The 15,754-nt window shown below is 42.7% G+C and overlaps 1 protein-coding gene and 1 pseudogene across 1 annotated transcript in view; one reads left to right on the forward strand and one right to left on the reverse strand.

Annotated features, from left to right (window-relative positions):
• Positions 1–15,754, reverse strand: part of atp9a (ATPase phospholipid transporting 9A) — a 179,232-nt gene that overhangs the window by 62,752 nt on the left and 100,726 nt on the right. The window contains exon 14 of the mRNA XM_080205002.1: positions 13,793–14,005. Coding sequence (XP_080061128.1) covers positions 13,793–14,005 — 213 coding nt within the window. The remainder of the gene's footprint in view (positions 1–13,792; positions 14,006–15,754) is intronic.
• LOC145354123 (U2 spliceosomal RNA) lies at positions 14,568–14,739 on the forward strand (annotated as a pseudogene).

Here is a 15,754-nt window from a genome sequence, read left to right on the forward strand (position 1 = left end):
ACTGAGTTTTGGCAATATAAAAAGATTCACATATCCTGCTTTCCATATACTGCCATTCCTCTCTGTACCCAAACGTCAGCTGGAGAGGACTCCTTTTACTCTAGGTTCTATGGTTTCTCAATGCATGGAAAATCATAAAATTCATAACGATTTGAACATTTTCAGAACTTGACAAGATTAAACAGTGTCTCCGACTCACCCTTGCTTCAAACCGGGTACACTTGCGCCCTGTCCCATGTCAGCTGTTAGCTCTCAGTTGGTGGAATGCGTATTACCTTCAAAACTCCTCAAGCTTTCTTTACTCAAATGAACAAACTGGGTCCAGTTACAGGTCATGCTTACTTCTGTTAATAAATAACATTAGCCCACTTTGCTTACAACTTTGACCTTTAGCCCACAACCTGACATTTTCCTACCCAAGATACAACGATATCATGTCAACAAAAGCAATCTCAAATGTCCGTGCTGACAGATTGGGTTGCTCACTGGAAGTGTGACTTTAAAACAATAATTTGTGGATGCAGTCAGACAGTTTGTCATCAAACAATTTGATATTAGCCATGCCAGCTAGACCATTCATTTGGACCTACCTACATGTAAAAGGTCTTGCATATAAAGGAATAAAAATTCTTCCAACCATTAATTAAAACGAAAAGTTGATGGAAGGAATCAAGGTGGTTATGAAAATCTCCAAGTCCTAGGCTGATAAATTAACAGGAGCCTGTTTACATATCCTGAACAACTGAAGTGCTAAAAGCACAGGGTCAGATTTTATTATAAAAAATTGACAAAAATTTATGGTGAGAGGGCAGGTTGGGAAAACTGAAATTCTTCAAAGAGAAATTGCCTATATACAAATAAAAAGAATTTCCTTTAGAAAATCCATTGAGCAATTTGGAAATTCATGCAAGCTCTAAATTTGTATAACTGACCAGACAAAACTAAAGAACAATATTGAATCAGCCACCTTCACCACTATCAAAAGAGACCACACCAACCTTTGGTGCTGGAGTTTAATTGGCAGTCATTAATACTTGCCATGTTGTTAAATGTGTACATGAACTGATGATGATAAGACTTAACAGTCTGTGGTGAGTGTAATGGGCAAGTGCAGCAAGCCTGAAAGTATAATGGGGAGCCAAAGGGCAGGAAGCTGTTTTTGTGGAGCTGAAGGTGGAGCTATACAACCTGGACACCAACTTTTGGATGTCCACACTTAAACAAAAGGACTTTAGAAAAGGAACAGGAATAGAGCAGACGAATCAGGAGAATTGTGATGGCAGCAAATCAGTTCTCATTTCCTGACCAGATGATGACTGGGGTGAAGGGATGGTGTCATATTCATGATGGGAGCAAGCAGTGGCCTTTAGCAGCTGATGGTTTCAGTATGCGGCTGAGTGAATTTCCCCTGCTCCTCCTGGCTCCATGTTCCATTAGCATTTTCACAAACATTCTGGTAGTGGCTCCATCAGTCCTACTTAAGGACCACCTGTTAGGCTATATGTAGACCTGGGGTAAGGCAGATACTGTACCACGCTTTAGTCAAAGACTTGGATTCTCTTCTCTAATCATATTGCCCACTGAATTCAAAAATGGGAGGCTCTATGAGCAATGGAACAGAAAAGCGCCAGGCTGTGAGGGATAGAAAAATCAGCAGAATGCCTGTCCTTAGACAAATCACTACAATACTCCATCCAATATGTGAAAATGGCTTCAAATTTGGCTGGAATAAAACAGTTTGCCTCTACTCAATCTCACTGCTCACACATGTATAAATTGTTACTTGGACAATATACAGGTAGATGACAGAGAACCAATAAGTAAGCTAACACCTTCAGAGAGTTTGGAATGGGATGGAGAATATTGGTAACAACTATTTATTCCAATTATGTTTCTATATAATTCCAAAACAAAAAGGTTAGCACAACATCATGGTGCCTTCCCAACTCGATCATTGCCAAAGTATAGGAGTGGTTTGTGTCTTCGATTTAGCCTGTCACTGTTCTTAAACATGAGGCACTTCCCCACTGGAAGGGATAAATTGGAAGAAGTTGCTCGAGCCTGCCCCCAAAACCTAATGAGCAGCTTCAGAACATCACTGTAAAAACCAGGTAGATGGTTGTCGACCTCATACTCGGTGATGGTGTGCATGACAAAGCAATCAGAAAATAGGGAAGAAAAGTATGAATACCTTGTAACAGTGCTGTGGAAAAACTGCTGCTGAATTGAAAGGCTAATTTTAAATGTGCCTTGGACATCCACATTCATCTAACTGTTTTAATAAAGCCTCAAGTGGGTTCAATGCTGACTGACAAACAAATCACATCCTTGTACAATAATCCCAAATGTCTTTGATATCAGTTTTTCTTCTGCAGAAAATGGCCATCTTCCACCATTAAATTATCATAAAAGATCAAACCCAGTCTCTCACCTTTGACCCAGTGGTGCCGAAGATTTGAAAAGGCACTGAACACTCAATGAACTTTTACAATTCAGTTTCTGACCTTTGCACTCCTCAGACCACTAACACAACTCCTTCCTGCCTTGTCATCCATCACTGAAATCAGAGCATTGAAGCTCTTTGGCTTAATGCAAGTTGGCGTCAAGCAGGAATGACACTATTATGATTTCACTGTAATTTAGTTGGAACACTGGGGGGATATCATATTCCTGACCTCTTGTCACTTCTCGATGGTTTAACACGAGAGAAAAAGCAGCTTTGGTATTCATCATTCCTTGTCTGTCCTAGAATGTGAACAACTAGTTCTTCTGGTGTTCCGGGATTTACAAACTCTTTCCTTGCATTGATTTTAATCTGTCTTTGAAGAGAAGGTTCCTTGCTTTAAGGAATCCTGTATTTTCTTATCAATACTCATGCGGTGTCTGTATCTGACACTCTATTGCTATCACATTAAGTATCACAGATGTCGGGGTATAAATTGACCTACGAAGCCTCAAAAAATCCCTCCAAAAACAGGGGTCAATTTATCCGGTGAGTCCAAAAGTGAACTGCTGGCGTGTGGGTGGTCGTGATGTTTGTCAGTCGCCACGTGGGGGTCTGCTCTGTGTGACGTGTTTAAAAACTCCCGCGCATCTTTGCAACTCAGCCGGTATCATTTGCATCCTGTTATAAGGGACAAATAAGCAAAACATCCATTTGCAGGGTGAAAAGGTGAGGCTATCTATTAATGCCAGTGTAGCATATCGTGGCTGAAACAGGGCACCGAATTATATACAAGAGAAATATACAAAAACAATGGGGCCAACTCAAAAAAAGAGAGGGGTGTCTCATATACCAGGTCAGCGTGTACGTCAGGATATATGGTTTAGAATTTCATTTGCAAACATATTTAACTTCAAAGGAATTTTCACCTCTCTCCTGTGGAATGACCTCATCAACAATTTCACTCTGGATGCTTTCAGAGTTGACTTAATTTATGCAGAATAAAAGCATCAATAAAAATGGCAAAACGTCACTGCTTTCCATTTAGCTAAATGGCCTGGTATTAAAGCAGCAACCATGTACAGGCAGTGCTAAGGTCAAGCAAGTGTATACTGGATCATGAAGCACGATTACATACTGAGGGTATATTCCTCACACCACAGTGTAAATGTCGGAGTGCATCTGCCTCTGCTTAGCTGGCTCGCCCTGCTTTAGTTTTTCAGGCTGTACCCCTTTAAATAGTTTGAGCCGGGGTTTCCTTCCATCCAAAGGAGCAAGTCCAAGGTGCTGCTCTGCATACTGACAGCTTTAGCAGGAGCGGCAGCCATTGCTGGTTTTGCAGGTAAGACAAGGAGCTGGTGTTCAGCGAAAGACCCAGTCGAAGTTCAAAAATATGCTAGGCTGACAGAACCTGGTGGGAGTTGGGGCTACGTTGGACGGGGGGGCGGGGCGGGGCAGGAACAGGGCTGGGGGCGTACAGAGCAGGGTAAATGGGGCAGGCAAAAATATGGGGGGCACCCTCCAACTGGCACCAAGGGCTGGGTAAGAGGCAACCCCTCAGTCCCTTTAACTGGCCAGCACTCCATAGGGTTAAACCTGCCAGTTTGCACACTGAGTGCCAGCCTCTGCTGCCATCATTAAATCAGGACAGAACGAAGCCTTTAATTGGACATTAACTGCCCACTTAAGAGCCTTGGTTGAGCCACAGATGGGTGACCCACAGATGGGTGACCCATCCAACGCTCCCCCTGCCACTCATAAATTTATGATGGGGACCGGGGCTGGTGGACAAGTGACAAGGATACCACCAATGGAATGGCACCTTCCCAAACGGGTCTTCTTGCCGGTTTGCCCACCCGAGGGTGACCATTAAAATTCAGCCCAGAGTTCTCGGGGAACAGGATAACATGAAAAACAGAACGGGGATTCATCAGCCATATAGCTGGATGAGTTTCACAACTGCATCCAAAAAGGAGGGGATCCTCAGATAGCTCACCAAGTTCATGATGTTAATAGCTGAGCCATACAGGCCAGGGGAACCTCAGGTTGGATTTCTGAGTTAACCAGGAATCGCAGTATAATCACTGAGAGTGGAAACCAGGTTAATAGTTTTCACTCTCCCAGCCAACCCCTACCACCACTTTGGCTAAGATAGTTTCAGACAGCGAACGAGCACCTTCTTTATATGGCTCACTACGTGATATCATAATATCATAACGTGATGTTTTGCAATTAATATGAAATAGTCATGGAACATAATGGTGTGTTTAGGTGAAAGGTAAAAAAATTGATCCATTGCTCAAAAGGATCACAGCTCCCTTTGTGCTCTGTGATATTCAGTTTCCTTTCTCAAAGTGCATGCCCCTCCCAAAGATGTGCAGGTTAAATGGGCTGGCCATGCTGAATTGCCCTTTCGAGTTCCAAAGTGTGTAAATTAGATGGATTAGCCATGGTGAATGTGTGGGGTTACGGCAGGGGAAACAGCCTGGGTAAGACACACTGTCATAGAGTTGGTACAGTCTCGATGGGTTGAATGGCTTCCTTCTGCGTTGTAGGAATTTTATGATTATCCATTTTACCAGCATGAATAACATAACCACAGCATCACCCAAAGAGTATCATGACGCAATCCCTATTGTTAAAGGCTAGGACAGATCAAGATCTTCAATTGTACAAAGGAGTTTGTTAACGCAAAGTGATCACTATTTTTACCCACTGGGCACTGAATTTCCATTGCGGATTTCAAAAGAAAACATGTATGTTGAACTTTGATTCTGCAGCATCAATAGTGCACTGGGTGTCTACTTTAATGTAATACAAATGAGAACCTAGAGCTACCAATAGTAATTTCTCGAAACAGTGAATGTATCTAATACAAAATTTAATGGGGATTAAAAGGCAGACTGAAATGCTGCATTATGTGGCCCTGAAACTCTTCAGACGCTGCAAATACAAAGGGGACAGTGGGGGTATTGTTGATATGCAAATTACTCCCTTTTTCAATAAATAAAACAGGAAGTTTGATTATTTCACCAGATAATGAGGTATTGCGGGCTCCAAAAGCTTTGTCCCTAATTTACTATATATTAGCAAAAGAGAAACAGAAATCCCTGAGGTGCTCAAAACGGATGGTACAATAGAAATAAATTGTTACATCAGATGGGGAGGGGGTTTCTGTCAGTTTCCTGATTTTAAAACAATCTTTTATTGGGTTAATGATTCTTTCTTATGCAGTGTATGGCTTTTCATCTCCTCTTGTTAGACTTTGGTTCCCACTGCTCTTGAACCTACACCAGTTGCCACCTGCCTTCACCCTGACCGTTCAAACTGGTTATGAGCTGAAATGCATAACAGCAACATTTTCCAATATATTACAATACCACATGCACCAGCAGCAACATCGAACATGTCACCCCCTCCATTGATAGCAGAAACAATTGTCATAGAATCACAGAAATGAATTATAAAATAGTCATAGTGCACAAGAATGTCATTTGGCCCATTGTTAATGCCAGCTCTCTAAGAGCAACCCAGTTACTCTCCTACTCCCCGTTTCTTTCTCCTGTATTGTAGGAATTCATGCGATTTGCCTCATGTCATAGGGTCATAGAGTCCCTACAGTGCAGAGAGGGACCATTTGGACCATCCAGCCTGCACTGACAACAATCCACCCAGGCCCTACCCCCCATAATTCCATGTATTTACCCTGCTGTCCCCTTGACACAAAGGGGGCAATTTAGCATGGCCAATCAACCTAACCTGCACATCTCTGTGGGAGCAAGTAGAGTACCTGGAGGAAATCCATGCAGACACGAGGAGAACATGCAAACTCCATGCAGACACCTAAGGCCAGAATTGAATCTCGGCTCTGATGCTGTGAGGCTGCATTGCCATCAGGCTGCCAGTGTCTTGCCATCTGACGTTGCCCCACTTTGACCAAGGGGCACTTCAATGTGTTTGTGTGCTATTTCCCGTAAATGAGTTTACATACAATTAACCTGATATTTTAATAAAGGCACATGTTAACTCGTGTGAAACAGGCAGGTGTTTGTGGATCACAACTGGCCAAGGGCAATGGTGATACAACTATATTTTCTATAACTGCGTAAATAACTGAAGGAAGCTAGGAAGTGCACTCCAGGGTTAGACTATGTTTGCTTTTCCTTCCAATGGTACAAACAATTTGCATTTATATAATATCCTTAACATTTAAGCGAAGTCCCAAATGGAAGTTTAATTCACAAATCAGAGCACGGATGCACATGCTGCGCTGTTGAGGAAAACTTCAGAAGGGCTGAGTGAAAGCTTGGTTGGTATGATGGTTTTAGAGAAAGCAGTTTTCAAAAAATGTATCAGGGCAATTGATAGGGAGATTCTGAGGAAAGAAGTTCCACACTCTGATACTAAGGCCTCTACCAATGTAACAAAAGGATTGTAGCGAGGAACAGGGATAGGGTGTGGGCCTGGGTAAGATGCTCTTCGGACAGTCGATACAGACTTGATGGGGCGAATACCTTCCTCAGCACTCTTGGGAATCTATGGTTCTATGAGTGAGGTAGGAAGAGAAGATTGCAAAAATACCAGAATCAGAGAGTTATGCAGATCCAATATTTACATGTAATACACTGGAGTAGAAGGAATCAGTGTAGATTAGCTAGGACAGAGGTGACTGGCAAGCCAGAAATAATTTAACAGAGGATATGAGTGGCTGCGTTTTGACCGAATTTGGTTTCTGGAGGATGCTGGAGGAAACACCAGAGGGACTGAAATAAACGAGTCTACGTTGATTAAAACATGCTGTTGAGGGATCCTGTGCGTGGTTTGCTTCATTTATGCGGACTTCATTTTAAGATATTTCTGCCTATGCAATCACATTTAAATACTCAGCTTAAAAAATTAACTAACACGTGACTACATTTTAAAACTCAGAAGGGATGCTGGGGTAGCTAGAAATTGACTGCATTTTTGAAGGGTACAATACAAACAAAACAGGCTTTTCATAAGCTAAACAAGTTTTTCGTAAACAACATATACAAGGTCTGTCACTTGATGTTGGAGACAGCATCTGCAAAACAATTTCAATAGCAAGATAACGTTATTATCTTGAAACAAGGTATTGTAGTTTCAGCTCTGTGTTTGCAGTTCAGTTTTGTTTTTAAGTTATGTGTGACCAGTACAGGACTGCCAATCCTCTCTCCAGCTTTTCTCTTTTCCCTTTTGTAATGATTTAATTCTACGTTCTGTTCAATAAAAGAAATTCATTTCAACATCGTGCCACTGCTGTCTTCACCTATTCTAAGGAAGGAATGCACTCTAGACATGCATTAATCTTTCAACAGCAAAGGAAGCAAAGACATCAACACAAAACTCAGCTAGAACTTTGCAACTCTGCCATTAGCTGACATGTATTTAAAAAGTAATATCCATTAAACAAGACTTCTTTGCTAACCCTGTCCCTCCAAACAGGTGAAAATTTCATCATGATAAGGGACATGAACTCCTACTGATGCAAGATAAGAAAGAATGGAATAAATTGCATTTTTTAAAATAATGAAAATCAAGCTAAACAGAATAAGTTCATCCGTAAACTCTGCAACGGTTTTTGAGATTCACTGTGCTTCACAACATGGTACCGATTTCAAATACACACAGTTAATTCAAATGAAAACCAATTTCAACTGCAGCACTCAAAATAAGACCACCTTTGGCTTATGTATTTACAACAATAGCTTCATGAAATCACTTGTTCTTAGAGCCTGGTTTAATGATCGGAATTAGGAAGAAGAACACAGATTGCACTGATGGCTTGGTGGGTTTATCCAAAGAATGTTTGATTCATAGAAAGGAGAAAGGTCTGAGGATTGATCTCCGGGTTCTGCTATGTTAAGATACATTTTATCCTGTGCAGGTACTGTTTCAAGCTGGGCACACACATGCACAGACAAACTGAAAGCAAAAGGACAATAGGACTAGGGGGCACAGCCTCAAGATAAAGGGGGGGCGGTTTAGAACGGAGTTGAGGAGGAACTTCTTCACTCAAAGGGTGGTGAATCTCTGGAATTCTCTGCCCGTTGAAGTGGTGGAGGCCGCCTCACTAAATATTTTTAAGAAGCGGGTTGATGGGTTTTTTGATAAGCGAGGGGATTAAGGGTTATGGGGAGAGGGCGGGAATGTGGAACTGAGCCATGACAGATCAGCCATAATCTTATTGAATGGTGGGGCAGGCTCGAAGGGCTAGATGGCCTACTCCTGCTCCTATTTCTTATGTTCTTATGTTCTAAAATGTAAAACTGCCAGGAATTGCCAAAACAAGTTGTTGGGAACACTCATTCTGTTAAGTCTCAGTGACACTCGTACAATATAAACACACCTTCATCTAACCTGAAATAAGCAAGTCGCCTCAGCTTCCCAGGCCAGGAAAGAATAGGGAAAATCAAAGTGGGTTCTCATTCATCATCATTATCCACTGCTTGCCAATCCAAAATTGAACACATCAGGTGAGGATGAGATTCCAATTAGCTTCAATGCTGTCACCAAATAGCTGTCTTATTCACTGTTAGAGCTCATGGTCAGTTAGGAAAGGTTGGGAGGGGCGGTGTGGATTGTGAAAATTGAGTTCTTCTTAGTTCCTAGTGGTCTACTGCTGACCCTCAATCATTTCCTGTTCATCTCTTGCCACCCTCCTAGGACTTACTGCGTGAACCACCACAGGCAACGCAAACAACTAGTATTGATCCTGGCCACAGGGAGGCATAAGCAAATCACTATAATTATTACAGTAATGTTTGGCCTCCTAGTTCGGGCACACAACAGATATTATGCACCTGAAAATGGACCAGAGCAAGACATTTCCCCAGAGTTCCTTCAGTGCCACTAATAACAGAATTTTTAATAATCATTTTTTATGCACCTCAATTGCTTCAAGAACTATTACCTGAAGCATGATTATTAAAAACAGAGTCACCATTAGGCACCCAGCCCAATTACTGTGTTTCAGTCCTCTCTTCTACAGTATTAATGATATGTGTGGTGAGTTTAGAACTGAGATGATGAGGAATTTCTTCAGGCAGAGGGTGATGAATCTGTGGAATTCATTAGCACAGAAGGCTGTGGAGGCAAAGCCATTGAGTGTATTTAAGATAGAGATATGTTCTCGACTGGTAAGGGGATCAAAGGTTATGGGGGAAAAGGCAGGAGAATGAGGTTGAGAAACATATCAGCCATTCTTGATTGGCAGAGCAGACTCAATGGGTCAAATGGCCTTATTCTGCTCCTTTATCTTATGGGCTTATGGAGTTGAATTTTAGCACTGCTGGTTACACAGAGTAATTAAGTAGGCCATGTATGCTTCATGTGTTGTGAGTGACAGTAGAAGTCATAAAGGCTATTCCCAGCATTGAAAACTTCAAACTGGTTGACAGAGCCAAAGGATATAGGCCAAAAATTTCACATCTCGCCTGCCATGGGAATCATAGTGGGCAAGACAGAAAATTTGGCAGATCGTTTAAAGGTCCATTGAGCTTGGGTGGGAATTTCCAGTCTTGGGGCATCCACAGCCCAAGAAAATCCCACCCACATTTCATCGGTCCAAATTGTTTAAAACTGAAATTGTTTTTATCTTTTCATTCAAATCACCCTTTTTACTATGTGTATTCCTTATCTAGTATGGCCAGATAAAACCATATAATTTCTATAAGCAGAAGGAGGTCATTCAACCCATTGATTTGCACCGATTCCCGAAAGAGCATCTCAGGCCCGAAACCCCACACGTTTACCAAGACTAATGCCCCCAACCTACACATCTTGGGAAACTAAGGGACCATATAGCGGCAGCACGATGGCACAGTGGTTAGCACTGCTGCCTCACAGCACCAGGGACCTGGGTTCAATTCTGGCCTTGGGTCATTGTGCAAACTCCACACAGACATTCTCCCCATGTCTGAGCGGGTTTCCTCCGGGTGCTGCGATTTCCTCCCACAGTTCAAAGATGTGCGGGTTAGGTTGATTGGCCATGCTAAATTGACCCTAGTGTCAGGGGGATTAACAGGGTAAATATGAGGGGTTACGGGAATAGGGTGGGAATGTGATCGGTGCAAACTCGATGGGCTGACTGGCCTCCTTCTGCACTGTAGAGATTCTATGATAGCATGGTCAGTCCACCTAACCTGCACATCTTTGGGTTATAAAGAACATTTGGTTAGAAACCAGATAACAACATCAGTAAGGAGAGTAACAGGCAGTTATGTTACTTAAACTGAAACAGAATCTACCTCTAGCTTTGGAGAAATATGTCCTTATTTAAAATGTATATATGTGCAGATTACATTCTAATATTTAAATCTCAACATAATTCTTTGGTTTATACAAAATATTTCTGTAATCACAGCAATCTATCAGCATTCAAAGTAATTATCTTACAAAGCAATCCTAATGGCAGGCTGGTAATTCAATGCATGGGTATGAATCATGAGTTCATCATACAATCTGGAATATTTGCCCAAAATAGGACCAGCCCAACACTAGCAGACGCTCATCAGATATCCCTGTCCTTGGGAAGGAAATCCTTTTGAAATTTCAGCACCCAGTATTGGATCATAAGAACATAAGAAATAGGAGCAGGAGAAGGCCATCTAGCCCTTTGAGCCTGCCCCGCCATTCAATAAGATCATGGCTGATCTGTCGTGGCTCAGTTCCACATTCCCGCCCTCTCCCCATAACCCTTAATCCCCTCTCTTATCAAAAACCCATCAACCCGCTTCTTAAAAATATTTAGCGAGGTAGCCTCCACCACTTCAACGGGCAGAGAATTCCAGAGATTCACCACCCTTTGAGTGAAGAAATTCTTCCTCAACTCCGTTCTAAACCGCCCCCCCTTTACCTTGAGGCTGTGCCCCCTAGTCCTACAGTCCTTTCTGAGTGGGAAGAGTCTCTCCACCTCTATCCTATCCATCCCATTCATCATCTTATACGTCTCAATGAGATCTCCCCTCATTCTTCTAAACTCTAACGAGTACAAGCCCAGTTTATTCAGCCTCTCCTCATAGCTCAACTCCTTCAACTCCGGCATCAGCCTAGTAAACCTCCTCTGCACTCCCTCCAAGGCCAAAATATCCTTGCGTAAGTACGGCGCCCAAAACTGCACACAGTATTCCAGCTGCGGTCTCACCAATGCCCTATACAGCCGCAGCAAGACCTCCCTACTTTTATATTCAATCCCCCTCGCTATGAAGGCCAGCATCCCATTCGCCTTCCTGACCACCTGCTGCACCTGCAGGCTGGATTTTTGTGACTCATGCACAAGGACCCCGAGGTCCCTCTGCACCGTCGCCTGCTGCAGTTTTTCGCCACGTAAGTAATAGTCCTTCCAACCATTATTCCTACCAAAGTGGACCACCTCACACTTGCCAACATTAAATTCCATTTGCCATTTCCGGGCCCATTCGCCCAGCCTATCTAGATCCTTCTGTAGACTCTCCACACCCTCCGCGCAATTTGCCGTTCCACCAATCTTGGTGACATCAGCAAATTTCGACACCATACACTCGGTTCCCTCCTCCAGATCATCTATATAAATGGTAAATAGCTGAGGCCCCAGCACCGACCCCTGGGGCACTCCACTAGTGACCAACCGCCAATCCGAATAGCACCCACTGACCCCCACTCTCTGCCTCCTATTTGACAACCAATCCTCTATCCACGCTAACACCCTACCCCCAACTCTATGTCCCCTGACATTCTGCAATAACCTCTTGTGAGGTACCTTGTCAAACGCCTTCTGAAAGTCAAGAAAGACGACATCCACCGGCTCTCCTCTATCCACCACCCTAGACACATCCTCATAGAACTCCAGTAAATTTGTCAGACACGGCTTCCCTTTAATGAAACCGTGCTGTGTCTGCTCTATCAAGCAATTCCCCTCAAGATGCCTCGCTATTTCCTCCTTGATGACGGATTCTAACATTTTACCTACAACAGACGTTAAACTAACCAGCCTATAATTCCCTGCCTTTTGCCTGCCACCCTTCTTAAACAACGGCGTAACATTAGCCGTTTTCCAATCTTCCGGCACTTCCCTGGAATCCAGCGACGTCTGGAAAATAACCACCAAGGCATCCACTATCACCTCCGCCATTTCTTTCAGAACCCTCGGATGCATTCCATCCGGTCCTGGGGACTTGTCCACAATCAGCCACTCCAGTCTGTCGAGCACCGCCTCTCTAGTAACAGTAATGTCATTAAGACCCTCCAGTCCTACCACCTTTCCATCTCTAACACCCGGCAAATTATTCACGTCCTCCTCCGTGAAGACCGAAACAAAAAAGTTATTCAAGACCTCAGCCATTTCCCCATCCCCTACCACTAAGTCCCCCTTCTCATCCTCTAAGGGTCCAACGTTCACCCTAGCCAGCCTCTTCCTTTTCATATATTTATAAAAACTCTTGCTATCCTTTTTTATATTAAGCGCTAGCCCAGCTTCATAGTTTCTCCTACCCTTCTTTATCAACTTCTTTGTCAATCTTTGTTGACATTTAAACCTCTCCCAATCCTCTTCTCGCCCACTATTCTTAGCTACTCTAAACGCCTCCGCTTTTAATTCAACACTTTCCTTCACCTCCTTCGTTATCCACGGCTTATTACCTCTCCTCCTACGGTCCTTTTTGATCATCAGAATAAATTTCTGCTGAGCACCAAGAAAGATCTCCTTAAAGATCTTCCACTGCTCCTCAGCAGACCTACCTTCCAATGCGCTCCCCCAGTCCACATTCGCCAATTCTTCTCTCATCCTACCGTACTCCCCTCTGTTCAAACAAAGGATGCGTGTCCGGGAACCCACTTTCTCCTCCTCCATCTGCACCAGAAACTCCACCATACAATGATCACTCTCCCCAAGAGGATCCTTCACCGCAAGGTCCCTAATTCTACCCGCCTCATTACATAACACCAGATCCAAGATAGCTCTCTCCCTCGTCGGCTCCAACACACACTGTTCAAGGAAACTATCCTGGCAGCATTCCAAGAACTCCTCCTCGAGCCCACTGCGCCCAACATGGGTCGACCAATCAATCTGTAGATTGTGCAGTCCCTATCGATGTACAATTCCTGCCACACTTTCCCCAAGATATGCCAGAACCTCAACTTCCGAAAGCATCAACGTGAGCTTATTCCATTTATCACAAAGTCCATTCTTGTTTTATCTCAAAGCAAAACCTACAACCTTCCAGAAATTTGGAAGACGAAAAGCAACATCAACTTGAGCCACTCTCACATACTGTGAAGCAGTCAGTTTCAGACTGTCAGTGTCTCCCAGATTAAAAAGGAACGTTCTTATATTCATTGAGAAGTACTAACCTCATCTGGGCTGGCTGCTTGGTAAATCCGACACGCATCCTCATAGTTTTGCTCAGCTTCAGCTCGGTCCGTTGAGTCAGGCCCATGAGACTCATAGACGGGTGTAACATTATGGCACAGTGCAATTGCTTTCACCGCTTCGTGAACCCGGACACTGACAGTTTTACGTATTTTCGGAGCTGTTGAGGGGGGCTTATCCTGTGAAACCGATGGCTGGAAAACAGGAGAATCCAACTTTAATTGAGCACATTGCTTTGTATACACTATCATCGAGTGTATGCACCATTATTGAGAGGGGACAGAGAACAATGCAAACAGTCTAGAGGAGATTTGCAATGTGAAGCTAACAAAAGCACTGGTTATCTTCAAAACAAGTAAGGCTGGTTTCAATGATGCAATTTGTCCCCAGGTACAGGAACCATTATCACACATTCAAAAGTAAATATATCTCCCATGCAATTTTAAATTTGGCATTGCTGTAGCCTGAATTGTGGTAAGTCATATCAACACACTGGCTCACTCAATTTGCATAACTAAAACTTGTGTTCCTTATCTTAATAGCTGAATTGTAACCCCACAGAATGATGTTGGCCTCCTGTAATTCAAATTACAAAAACAGCTCCAAAGATGTTTTCTGAACAACATGAAGCAAACTAAACTCCTGACAAGCATTGGATTCATGTAATGGGGAATTGGGAAGGTAGCTGCAGCTTAATAATGCAATATAATTAAAAACACACACACACATGGAGAAGTACTGTGGTGAACAAACACACTTGCTTCTCGGCCTTTTGGCTAAGATCAAGTGTAATATTGACATGCTGTGCTTGGTTGAAGTCATTAGGTTACATTTTTGCTTCATTTGAAGCAATTTTTAAAAGCGGCATCTCAGCCTTTTGACTGAGATGCAAATAACATCAAATCTTGGAGGAGGAGCTATGCCTACTCTAATCAGTTGGATCATGTAGATCAAGCCCAAGACAGGAGTGAGAGCCCTGTCTTGTCAGTTTGGATCGGGAATGTCTCAACTTGTTGAGACTCTGAATTGGACTTATTTTGATTGAATTGGATTAAAAACAAACACACTTGTAAACATGGCCAGTGTGACTAAATTTTGATGTTCATGTCACACTATCTGTAACCTCCACAACTTACGTGGGCTTGCAAAATCTCACTAACTGTCCTAGCTGGAGACAATACACGTCTCTTTAACCTGCGCTTAACCCTCTCTCCACTCACATTGTCTGTACCTTTGATTACCTGTAAAGACTTGGATTCCAAACATTATCTTGTAAATTGAGTTTGTGTCTTTATATGCCCTGCTTGTGAGCACGATTCCCACTCAGTTGATGAAGGAGCAGTGGCTTGCAGCTCGTGCTACCAAATAAACTTGTTGGACTTTAACTTGGTGTTGACAGACTTCTTTCTGTGACTAAATTTTGGCCATTTTTTCAAATTACTTTTAGTTATTTTTTGTAAGCAATATAAAGTCTGTTATGTCGTCTGCCAACATTGCTTGAGTCTTAACATATCTTTACAATTTCAATTTTGCTAGCCATCTTCAAAATTCTCAAACACCTAAACACTGGTACAACCATGGGCCACATTTTATACTTAGTATTCCTTTTTAGAATAATACTGTATCTAGTTATAGAATCAAGTATAGTCATCATCTTGAGGCCCTGAGCTAAAAATCTTAACTTTTTAAAAACTGGTTGATTGCTGCACTTGTCACGTAACAATTGAATGGGACAGATCTTCTTCTCCTCAGACTTGAATTTACAGAAGATTCAGAATTTAACTCCGGGTTAGACAGGGAAAGTATAATTGACCAAAAGAAAACCATCAAGTTTGCTAGTGAAATGAAGAAACCTACAGGGTTAATTTAAACATATAAGAACATAAGAACATAAGAAATAGGAGCAGGAGTAGGCCATCTGGCCCCTCGAGCCTGCCCCGCCA

The sequence above is a fragment of the Carcharhinus amblyrhynchos genome, chromosome 16 (genome assembly GCF_965287045.1).
Source record: "Carcharhinus amblyrhynchos chromosome 16, sCarAmb.v2.hapA, whole genome shotgun sequence".
NCBI lineage: Eukaryota > Metazoa > Chordata > Chondrichthyes > Carcharhiniformes > Carcharhinidae > Carcharhinus > Carcharhinus amblyrhynchos.